This window comes from Lissotriton helveticus, chromosome 3_2 (genome assembly GCF_964261635.1).
Source record: "Lissotriton helveticus chromosome 3_2, aLisHel1.1, whole genome shotgun sequence".
Classification (NCBI taxonomy): Eukaryota; Metazoa; Chordata; class Amphibia; order Caudata; family Salamandridae; genus Lissotriton; species Lissotriton helveticus.
In genome coordinates, this window is record NC_136062.1 from 193,885,136 (window position 1) to 193,897,421 (window position 12,286).

Sequence of the window (12,286 nt, forward strand, 5' to 3'; positions counted from 1 at the left end):
GTCGGTATCCACGTCTATTCATAGCCTGGCATGCGTTACCAATTAAATGCGTTTCCTGCACAAGAACAATATCGGGGGAATGACGTCTAAGGAACTGCAGCACAACCCCTCGTTTTATCCTGTCTCCCAACCCATTAACATTCCAGGACAGCAGCCTCAACTCACTGCCCCCCATCCCCGAGAAGGAAACAGAGCACACCCCTCACGAGACCCAATGATCGATGCAGATGAGAAAACAATACGATGCCTTGTGAAAAGGAACAAACACACAAACACCCCCCCACCACCCCCCAACTTGGACCCGTTACAACGCCCCCCACCCTGCACCTCTGCCAAAAGCCACCCCAACTTGCAGTGTGCCTGTCGCCCAATCATAAAACTAATCTACACAAAGAACCCAGGAAGAGTCCCCTTACATCCAGCCACCCTCGGGCCAACCTAGAATAAGAACGAAAGAACAAATATCCAAACTCAGCTGACAAACAGATGGAAAGTTCAGACGTCGGGAACCACAATGTCACTCTTGCTCCGGCAAGCCACCGTCGGTTCCACCGGGGTGCTCAGGTCGATCATCCCTTTTTGGCAAGGAATCAAGCCAGTCACTGACACTGTCCGGACGATCAAAGAAAAACGTTCGTTCCCCATATTCGATCCGAAGTCTGGCTGGAAACAACATGGTGTACTGAAGGCCCAAATCTCGCAGCCGTCGCTTCACTCCCTGAAACCCCATTCTCTGCCGTTAAACCAGTGGAGTAAAGTCGGGATAGAAGTTCACAGTAGTGTTTTCAAACTTCACAGGGCCGCTCTCCCGAGAGGCTCGAAGGATAACATCTCTATCCCGAAAGTGGAAGAGTTTGGCAATAATGGGTCTCGGGGGGAGGGGGGGCACCCGGCTTCAGCTTCCCGCCCGGGAATCGATGGGCCCGTTCAACAGCAAAGAATTTACTGAGTCTGGCGGGGGCGAGATAATTCAGGACCAGATCTTCCACAAGGAGGTCGGTGGCAGAGTTCTTGGGGTTTTCCGGAACACCTATGATGCGTACGTTATTACGCCGGGCCCTATTTTCATAATCCTCAAGCCGACGGGCCATCGAGTCCTGTGAAGAATGCAAGTTGCCGATCTCAGCCTGTACGTCCGTTACATCATTGGTCAAGCTGGAAGTCTTCAAATCCAACGTCTTGACCCTCTCATTAGTCTTCGCCAGGTCCGCTCTAATCAGCGTGACATCAAGAGCCACCGTATCAATCTTGGAGGCGAGGGTCTCGTACTGTTGTCCCATGGAGGCCTTCATGCTGGTGATGGCACTCATGACATCTTGAAGCGACACCTCCGTAGGCGCAGCAGGATCTACCTTAGGGTCTTCAGGAGTACAGCCGGTACCACTGGGGGATCCCTTCGGATGGGTGTAGCGATCCAACACGTTGGATTGAGTCTGTCCCCCTCGGAGAGGCGTCTTTGTCTTGCGCTTCTCGGTGTCCGGTCTGGTGGCCATATTGGAAAAAGTGCCCCGGAGGGGCCCTCGAGACCTGGTGAAAATGGCCGACTGCAATGAGGCCAAAAGTAGACGAAAATGGGCCAAATTAACGGGAATACCAAGAGGGCTGGAGGCCGAGCGCTCGCGAAAGATGGCACTCAGCAGTAGAGCGAAGCCTAGCCGGATCGGGGGTAGATCTGAAAGAATGCCAGTCAATCAGAGCCGGGAGTAGGAAAGCGAAACTGAAAGTTGAAGTGAGGCCGCCTGGGGGAGGACCCCTCTGGCCGTTGTTGTTCAACTACTCCTCGGCCTGCAGAGCAACAGAGCCCCCGGCCTTGTCCCAGGGCTGGCCGTAAAAGTTCGAGTCGATGTAAAATCGGTTCCCGACGTCCGATTTCAATTTTAAAAAGAATATTCAGGTCAGCCAAAGTTCGCCTTCAAAAGCCCATCTTCAGAATCAGGATATAGTCAGGATATTTGCGAAAGGGCGGCGCGGGTCTCGGGAGCGCTGTGCTCACGCGACCATCTTGGATGCCCGTGAAGCTCCTCCCCCCATTGCACACCTTTTTGACAATTATCCATTTATCACAATGGCAATAATCTCACTCAAAGGTGCTTCTCCACAGACCCACAATTATTCTTGAATATTAGAACGCATCACAATTTGGTTCCTTATTAGGTCATCATGTAACGCCCCAAATTGGCATGTTATGGCTAACTTTTTTTATACTGCAGCATAATCTTTTATGGATTCAGCCTCATTTGCCCTCCGCTCGAAAAATGTAGTCTGTCAATGGCTATGCATACCGTGGGTTAGTAAGCATCTAAGTCCTCCATAGCCTCCTTATACAGATATGTGCTCCCACCAATTCACGTTTTCTTTTCCATTTGGTTAGGCCATCAGGTCCCAGATTGTGCAACAGTAGTCTCTTTTTCCTTTTGACTGAAAATTCCTCATCGTTCTCTTCTTCAATAGCTAAAATATAACTAAGAAAGTAGTCTTTCCAAACGCACCACTTCAGCTGAGGTTCTCCCGTCCTTCAAAGAAACGGTACCAGATGGGTCAAACCATTGTTTTACATGCTCATATTGGAACTGTAACAAAGTGTATTTCTTAACTGGGAAAGCAAAAAATACAGTCAATGCACTGATAGGAATACAGTAGTAATACAACGCTACATCCTAGGGTGAAATATCAGAAGACAAGTCCTAGCCAAATTGTCACTAATCACTGCCGTCTATGATTGGTTTAACTTATCTTAGAGGTGTACATATAACGGGCACTGCCAACTAATGCTGTTGTGAGTGTGTGCATCACAGATACGATGTATACAGGCTTATAATGCTGCATTAGATGTGCGCATCACTGATATACACAATGTAAATTGACTTACTGCTGCTAACGTTGCAGGTGTGCACATCACCCATGCACACAATAGCCAAATTTTAAGTAACAAGCTCCGGTTAAAGACTGAAATGGTGTGCGCATCACTGAAGCACACAATGCCCAAATGCGCACTGACACGTTCAAAACCTCGTTGTATTGGAGGCTAGTGTGCGCATCACTGATGCACACAAAGGCCAGAAAGTGCCTTCAAGACGGAAGGCACGTCGCGTAGTGACGCAGCTGCTGTCGCATGATGCCTCCCTCACGCACAGTGCACTCTTCTCGTGTTCGGGCATGCCAACCATTGCTATTGCATGCCCACCTCACTTGCCCCAAAATTGGCCACCAGGACCAGTGCACCTCACCATGGCCCCCAACATGCGTTGTAGAAGGCCATTCTCTGCTGCCATTTCTTGTTCACAGGAATGTCCGCTGTCCACACTCGCGCTCCTCCCACAGAAATTGCCAGCCTCATCCGCTACGTTTGCCTGTACCCCAACCACGTCCTGAACATGTGTGGATGTCTCGTATCACAGATCATCGCCAAATTTTAGGAAGACGCCTTACACCTGGTAAGGTGGTTTATTGGGAAAACAGGCAAGTATGGATTGTACAGCCCAGAGGTATTCACCAACTGACAAAATCATCCTCCCCATGTTCCATAGTTAGAGTGATCAGGCGTCCTGGAATTTCTGGAATAGTCTCAGTTTTCCACCAGCAGTCGCAAGAGATTTCGGCAATTTTTGATCATGTCCGGGTTTTTAGAGGGGTCAACTAAAAACAGTGAGAGGCACTTTTGAGGTGTTCCAAAGTTGTGTTAGTTTGCACCTATTATAAAGTAAGCAACTTAATTCACCTTATAATATTGATGACATTCTCAACACACAGTATAACAATTACGTTAAGTAAAACAATAAAATATAAAGTTTAGCACAATACATTCCAGTTTCAGCATTTTGATTTCCGTCCCGTTTCCATTCTCATGTTTTAGAATGTCTTTCCGCTCTTTAACCCTCATGTTTTCAGTCCGAAAGTTCGAATAATGTTATTTCGCCGCTACCAGCTAGGACCATTAACCCCGCAGTGGATGTGCGAGCCCAACAACGCCCGTGCTTCGGCGCTTAAAGCTTTACCATTGCAGACTTCATCAGGAATGCGGCTGGGGAGCAGGAGCGGAGGAGCTTGCGTTGCCCTTCCGGCTGAGGACAAATTAAGAATCTCTTACTACCGCGCATGACAAGCCGTGTCCAGGGCAGCAGCCCCGTAACATCAGACTAACGACCGGGGGATAATCCCTGTCTATAAAAGCAGCCATCTAGGTTTTTTGCCCACAGGGCTCACTGACACACAACACAACACAAGGACTACCCTGGCTTCCTAGAATGCGTCCGGGACTCATCCTACGCGCAAGACTTAAGTGCAGCGCGTCTCCATGGCCTCTGCTGCCCCCTGCCCTTCACGCTGGGTCCTCTCATGTTGCGCGTCCTCCGTTTCGCGCATGCGCAGAAGTTCTTCTCGTGGCTCGTGTTATTTCCTTGCTGTTGAGCTCTCAGAGCAGCAGGCGACAGGCAAATGAATTAGAAAGTCACACTTTTCCAAAATATTCTGACTAGATGTAGAATTGTAAATTAGTAGCAGAACAGTGTTCACTGCCTCGAGCGCGAGGCTAAAAGCAAAGTACAATAGACTCTGGTCTAGGTTCGGAACACGCTCCTTAAATCTTGAGTTGTCTAGTGGTTGCGCCCTGTACCCTCAGGCGTATTACTAGTATGTTTCGTTCCAGTCCGCGCATGCGCCGTGAGACATAGCTTGTCCCACCCCCCTCCTGCGTCTCGCGCCTGCGCGCTCGCCCCGTGTGTGCCCCGCCCCTCACTCCGGAGGGTTGGCTGGAGCTAGCGCGAGGCTCCTCAGGTTGCTTGCAGTGCGGGATGGAGTGATTGCTGAATTCCGTGAGAGCCAGAGCCGAGGCCCGGTGTGCGGGCGGTAATGTCGGCGGCGCGGGGGCTCTGGGGGTGTCTCCCCCTCCTCCTGTTGCTGCTAGTGGGCCAGGAGCCGGCAAATGCTGCGAGAAGCGGCCAGCACCAGCCAGGTAAGGATCCTTGGGGAAGTGATGTGGGGGAGGGGGTTCACTCCTATTCAACCCGGTGAATATTAAGGGAGAGGGAGGAGGCTGCAGAGCATTCACCCAAAGGGTGTTGGGGAAACACTCTCCTTTTCCCCTGAGAGGTGATCTGAAACCTAGGATCGTAATGGGTTTGTTTTCTAACCTAGGTTTATGAAGGTTCGAAAACCCCGTGATTGATTTGTGGTGATGTGTATTCCTCCCAGCCCAGGACTGCGGTGGGATGCTGTGAACCCTTGAATCCTACTGGGCTGCTCTTAATGTTATCCCTGGGGTTGTGGTGCTGAAGGTATTGTGTGTGGGGTCGTTTGAACTCTGCAATCGTTGTGTTCGAGATGCTTCGCAACCTAAATGCAATATTGTAAGGGCCAAAATTAAGTGTGTTGGTAGACCTCTGGCTTCTGGTAGTCCCAGTCTAGGGACTCGGGTCCTTGTTTTATTTGGGCAGTAGAAATTGTGATTGAGAGCTTGAACTCCCCGTGCGCTCTATTAAGTTGTCGCTGTGGTGTGATTTCGGATGCTATGAGATATTTAACATAACATTGGTGGATCTGTGTATGTTGAATGTGGTGGTGTGGGGGCTGGAACTCTTGGGCATTTAAGGATGCACCACTGGGTTGTGATTGATGCTGGGAAGAGCCGTGGGTTGTTGTGTTGCCGAGATTGCAATGTAGTATTTGGTCGTGTAGCTGGACATTGTTAAACATGTTATAGAGCTTCTAAACGAAATCAAGTTGGGGTATGCACCGGGGTTCATGAGCGATTATATTTTGACAGGTTATCCCTCCGATTGTAGGTAGCATTGGACTGCTGACGGTCTTCAAATGACTGCGGCTGCAAAATAAACGAATGCTGTCTGTGGGAAAGGGACGGAGCAGTGTTGACATTTAATGAGGGAACCCTAGGATTGTGATGGGAGAAGTCTCTGGATTGCTACTATAAATCGTACGGGAGGCTGGAAACTGTAGGCTGCGGTGAGAAGTTGATATGAGAGCCATGGGAATTGGCATCGGAGCCAGGCTTGGAATCAGCTAGTCGCCGTCGTCTGAAAAGCATTTGATTGTGGTTGTGGGAGGGGCCTGGCAGGGGGTGTGGACCATGCACTGTCAGCATGGACGCAATCTGAGGTTACTGAAGGTATTAGGCGTTGTCAATCAAGGCTCATTTAGGAATACTGAAATGATGCTCTCCATGTCTCGGGGGTGTGCTAGTGTTTGCTTTTTTGTGTAACACCCTCATTTTTAAAGCGCATTCCCACCCCCATCTCATTAGAATGACCCCTCTTGTACCTCGGTGCCCTTGTTTGGCGCTGTGTGGAAATCCGCGCCGATCTGTCTGTCCATCAGCCGCATCATCTAACCCGGGGCTATTCTTTCCCTGTTTATTTATGTTCAGAAACCACTTGTAAAAAGAGTCATGAGAGGGAAGAGGCGGCATGCGGTAAAGAGGAGCGACACAGTCTGAAGGAGGGAGGGCGGCGATGTCTAAGGAATTGGAAGCGTCATTTTATTGTCCATGTTTGTTAAATGCCTTTCCACTGTGTTACAATGGCGATGCACACTTAAAAAAAACTTTATTGGGAACATATGAGGGTGATCAACAGTGATGCATGTGGGTCTGTTTGAGGAGATTCGTTTTTAGTGTATAGTTTCTTGGTAAACGCCCCCGTTGTAACTTAGGTCCTGGACGCAACCTCTCACAGGCATTCCATGTGTGAGAAATACAACTATAAGATGTCCCCGTAGTACTGTGAAGCAGGCAGGCGAGCGCAACCGCCTGGTCGCATTTACACATGGGAGGAAGCAGTGTATTCGTCAGATTCCGTATTTGCATTTTAAGATTATTCCTGGTTTGGTCTGCAGATATGTGTACCTCGCTCAGTTTAGCTGGATGACGTCACATTCAAATCTGTCATAAGTCAAATACGACCGAGCAGAACTGGAATAAGGCGCGACTGGTAAGCACTACCAGAGTGCTTTCTGCGGCGGTGGAGCGGTCACTACTTCATGCCATGAATATTACACTCTGTGATCTGACGTTTTCAGTTTACTCAGTTAAAAACATGCGTCTCCGTCATTACAGGGCTCTTGGTAGCTGCACGGGTCAGGGGATGATTGTGCTTTTTATTGCATATAACAAGAAATGTTTTCCCGTACTCATCCGAGGGGCTCAAGCCTTGCTGGCCAAATAAAACACTGCCAGATCAAGGATGCCACCAAATGGGGGACGCTGTTGGGAGTAGAGGTGGCAGTGAAAGATAGAAAAGCACCATTTTCACTGTCCACACAGGACCGTTGCACTTAGTGTGTGTGGGACAAAATGAATGGGCAGGTCGGTGCTCACGGCTTCCTAGGTGCATCACTGCAACACCCACTGCTGTATGTCTCCTTCCGAGCCATCACGCGAGGGTCCTTGATTTCGAGGAAAACGGGCTCAAAGGAAAACACTTGTAGGTTCCCATCTGTGGAAACATCTTTTTTATTTGGTTTTGCAGTGCTTCATTGCCTCACGAGCGTTGTGAGATGGCACCCATGCGCGTAGTTTGTGGTTCTTGTCATCTCTCGTTTGTGTGGAGCAGCAGGGGTCTTCTGCCAGCAGGGGGGGTGGGCGTTGTTTTGTTGCGAGGGGCGACAACCTAAAACGCAGCTCAGTCATTGATGGATTGCATTGTAAAAAGCGTGAGCAGAGCATTGTGCAGGGAGCAATTCGCATCACAAAAGCACTGACCTCATGAACGAAAAGCAAGGGAGGGATCTGTGGTGGAGGGCTGTATGGTTTTATGGGCCGTGACTAAAAGGGGCTGATCAATAGCTATGCAGTGTATATATAAAGCTTGTACCTTTCCTTCAAACCCTGGCTTGGATGCCTTGGCTGAACCTGTTCCATGTACAATAGACACAGAACAGCCTCTTCCAGAAGGAAATCGGGGATTAGAGGAGGATACCGCAAAAGCGAATAACATGGAAGAAGTAAAGGATGCTGGTGATAAGGAAGCATAGGGTACTGGAGAGCACAGAGGTAGGGATGTAGGAGAGCTTGGAGGGCGAGCACAGAGGAACCAAAGCACGCAGCAAGCAGAGTATGCAGGATGTACAACAAGAGAGCACAGAAGCAGCCTGGCAGCCAGGAGAGCTAGAGCAAGCCCAGCACATTGGATGGCTCAGAAGTAGTAACGGGTACCCGAGAGATTAGTGGAAGGAGAGGAGGGCACAGAGGGGTCGAAACATGTAGCAAAGCCTGGAGCAAACAGGATGCAAGAGGACTTGGTAGAAGCACAGGATTCAGGAGGGCACAGAGGAAGCATGGGCTGTGGGAGAACGCCCAGTAAGCTCAGGCTACTAGAGAGCACAGAGGAAGCAAGAAGTACAGGAGTGCTTAGATGAAGCACAGAATGCTGGCAGGGCTCTGAAGCAACACATTCATCAGAACATGAAGAAATACAAGTATCAGGAAGACACAAAGGAAGCCCTGTGTATTTTGCAGCATAAAATGCACAGGACGCAGGAGAGATCATCGATGCAAGGAAAACTATGCCATAGCGGAAATAAACTTTTGGAGGAGGGTACAATGGATGCAAAAGGTCATAGATAAAATGCAGCACACTACAAGACACAGAGGAAAATAAGGATGAATTCAGTCATTGCTGTAGTAATCCCAGCAGAACAGAAGGGTACATGAAGATAGATGAGGCAATGGATAGAGGAAGACCTTTTGAAAGTAAAGACTAGAAGAGGGCACAGCGGAATCAAAAGGTGGAAGGGGACAGCGAGAAAGAAACGGGTAGATGAGGGCACTGAGAAAGCAAACGATTGAGGGCAATAGTGTAAGCAAAGGACAGAGAAGGGAATCGGAATGGAAGGGATTATAAGAGGGTATAGAGGAATCAAATGATAATGGAATGCATAGTGCAAACAAATGACAGAGAAGGGCATAGTGTAAGCAGAAGATGGAGGAGGGAAACGAGAAAGAAATAAGAGGAGTTTGGGATATAGAAAGCACATTTTTCCTGGTCACCTGAATTCCATGGTTAGGGTTCCTATAGGTAGTTCTCCCATTGTTTCCAGTCAACTTGCCACTAGGGCTTCCCCTCCCACTAACAGACCTTTTGGGTTGCCCAGGTAAAGTGCCACTGGTTATTGGTGCTTGCCTCTTAGGACCCAGAAAGGGCAGATGACACACTGCCACACCTCCCCCAGACGTATCAGTAAGGATCCGCTCATCAATACAAGGCACAGCTATCACTGCCTCTAAGCAACTAGCACTTCATGGTGCACACTTTGTCTACATCCAGATGGTAGGGAAAATGGTCACTGGGTTCTGGGGAATTGACCAAGGACAACCCACCCACAAGGAGAGCTGAACTGACACTGCAGACACCAAAAATTTCACTTGCTAAGAGGAAATTTATGGTGAGGCCCAACGTATGGTGACAATTTCCAGGTCGCATCCCACACTCCGATACGCCCTAGTCGACCTACTGTGCAATTCTGCAGCAGCTGCTTCATACAAACTTCCTCCACCCTCTTCCATCTAACACAAGAGATGTCCAAACCACACACCCACCCCATAGCTTTACTTCATGTTACAAGCAGAGCAGCCCACCTGTTGACCCCTACCTATACCCCTGGCCCCTCCCTTATTCTACACATGCGTCTTCTCATCTACAAACCTGCTCAGCTATCCTACCTCTGCCTACAACCATAGCAGCCCACTCTTTGACTCCTACCCATTCTCCCAATGCAAGCCTTCCTCCTGCCTCCGGATTCCGTGACCCACAAGCCTGCTCTTTTATCCCTGCATATCCACTCATGCTCTCTCTCCTCCTACACCTGGATAATCCAACCCACACATCTACACACCTGTCCTGCTTTAGGTTACAGACAGTGATCTGCACTCTGTCAGCGCTCTCTCCTCCTTCTACAGCTGTTCGGTCCCATATTCTCGATACATCACTACAACAAGAGGACAAATACCCAGCAGCTAAACTGTCTGCTCTTTAATGCAAGATCTATGAACAAGTACCTCCACAACGTATTTGCCTTACTATCATAGTCAGCAGCAGACCTCACTTTCGTCTGAGTAACCACAAGACACTGTTACGCAGACTACAACAACTCAGAGTAGGGAACAACACCCTACATGAATTGCCTCATACCCCCAAGGACTGTGGAAGCTCAGTTTTCACATCACCAGTCACACCCAACATTTGTGGCATTGTTTAAGCGTCAGTTTCTCTCTTCTCCTATTTATCATCTACCTCACCTCATTACCAGACCTGATAAGATCTTGCAAACTTATCCATTACAACTATGCAGGTAAACAAATCATTCTAGGCTCAGAAGACTTCTAGAAGTCACGATTTGGTGATTGTCTCCTTACCTTAGATCCAACTAGGAGAGATCACAACCTGTGTACAATGGCACAAACACCAATCCACAAACATGTAGACCAAGGAACTTGTTGCCTCTTCACCTACAGCAAGAGAAGTGAGAAACCTAGGATTAACGATGGACTCGTATTTGTCCCTGAAATCACATGCCAATGACGTAACAAGGAACACCTTTCACGTAATGGACACCTTGCAACACATCTACCGATATCTTGAATATCATCAGAAACTGCAAATTATTCTCATGCTTGTGATCTTAAAGCTTAACAAATACAAAACGCTGCACCAGGCTTCTTTTCCACCATTACTCTGGAGAACACATAACACAAGTCTTCCAAACATTTTAATGACCAGCTATGCAATCAGTCTTCAAGCGCTTTGCATTATCTGTAGAGCCTCCCAAAGAAAATAATTACTGTTTCTGCAAATTAAATGTAAGCAATACAAAAAAAATAGGGCACTGTGCTGCAGGGTAACACTACAGTTATTGTACCACATAACAATAAGATTTTCCAGTATGAGTCACCATCAAGGCATCCAGGAGCATTAAAAAAGTTCAGAAGAGAAGTGAAAACATGGTGGTTCCCCAGTTAGTTGCATCAACCACTGGCTCTTGGATAGATCTCAGGGTGATAACCCTTCGACCAGAATAAGCCAATTGAGTACTAAGGAACATTTCAGACCACATCATTATACCAAGACGACAGACACATGCACTCTACCCAAAATGGGGAGATCCACCCTAAATAACCTCATAATCACCCTGCCATATACGTAAAATATAATAACTGCCTCTCCAATAAATACAGAAGGGCCCACTGCCACTTCTCATTTGAAGACCTGCATCCTGTTTATTGATATATGGAGCTCTAACTACACCTCCCCCTTTCCCTCAGCAGGTAACAGGCATAGTAAACAGAGTCTACCCTATCTTCTCCATCCAATTACAAGATGAAGGACATCTACTCTAGCCTTTGACAGTCATGACAGCATCAATTTTATATACTTCGGTGAACAGTTGAAAGGTTAGAGTAGTGTTGGGCCACTCCTATTTGAATTGTAACAAAAGTGCCCTGCAAGTCTTTAGTGTCCTTAGTCAGGTGCTCAGCAAAGGGGAGCAGTAACTGAAAAGGTTTCAATATAGGGAAAAGGAAAATCACTCAGTTTTGACTGCAAGTGCGACCATTCTCAAATATATCACCAGAGAGTCATCTTAGTCCGTCAAATCAATTCTTCCTTTATTCTCAAGTTTTTCTTACAGAGCATGTTCTAGCCATCCAATGTGTGTTTTTTGACTTACTAATAACTGCGTCAGGGCTAGAACAAATATATACAAATATAAAATCGGACCATACGGATCAATATGATGGAAAATCATTATTATTCTAGTCCAGAATTCAGGAGTGGCAAACTGTCAAGTAGTTCTAAATAAGTTGTGTGCAGCATCACAAGAGCACTTAAAGAAAGAAAGACCGAACTTTACAGGGCTAGCAAACAGACAGTGGGTATCCCGTAGCAACTCGCAGTACCACGTGTCTCGCAAATGGCAAACAGGATTCAAATTGAATGGCATACAGCAAATACCCAATTTCAACCATTATAGGTGATACTTGTTTGGTCATACTCTCTTCACATCCTTTAGCCGAAGGCAATTATAATTTTCAATTGTGTTAATCAATATGGACTGATTTTATATTTGTATGTATTTTCTCTAGCCTTGACAGCCATTGGGCTATCAAGTGATAAAACATGTTGGCTGTTAAGAACATATTATACGACAAAAACTTAAGAATAAAGAAGATTTAGTTTGATAGACTATGTTGACTCTCTGGTGATATGTTTGAGAGTGTTCATGATTCTAGTTGAAACAATTCATGTCACCATATAATAGACACCAATTCATTACATGGTCT

The 12,286-nt window shown here is 47.4% G+C and overlaps 2 protein-coding genes across 14 annotated transcripts in view; one reads left to right on the forward strand and one right to left on the reverse strand.

Moving 5' to 3' along the window:
* Positions 1-12,286, reverse strand: part of LOC144826567 (uncharacterized) — a 225,221-nt gene that overhangs the window by 163,263 nt on the left and 49,672 nt on the right. For 2 of the 4 annotated variants that reach the window (XR_013609856.1, XR_013609854.1), the window contains exon 2: positions 10,364-10,456. The exons of the other annotated variants lie outside the window; for them this stretch is intronic. The gene's annotated coding sequence lies outside the window, so the exon portion shown is untranslated. The remainder of the gene's footprint in view (positions 1-10,363; positions 10,457-12,286) is intronic. 4 annotated transcript variants of the gene reach the window in all.
* Positions 4,714-12,286, forward strand: part of NEO1 (neogenin 1) — a 577,741-nt gene continuing 570,168 nt past the window's right edge. For 8 of the 10 annotated variants that reach the window (XM_078685036.1, XM_078685045.1, XM_078685037.1 and 5 more), the window contains exon 1: positions 4,714-4,951. In XM_078685036.1, coding sequence (XP_078541162.1) covers positions 4,849-4,951 — 103 coding nt within the window. In that variant the 5' untranslated portion in view covers positions 4,714-4,848. The remainder of the gene's footprint in view (positions 4,952-12,286) is intronic. The other 2 variants (XM_078685040.1, XM_078685044.1) reach the window with 1 other exon arrangement.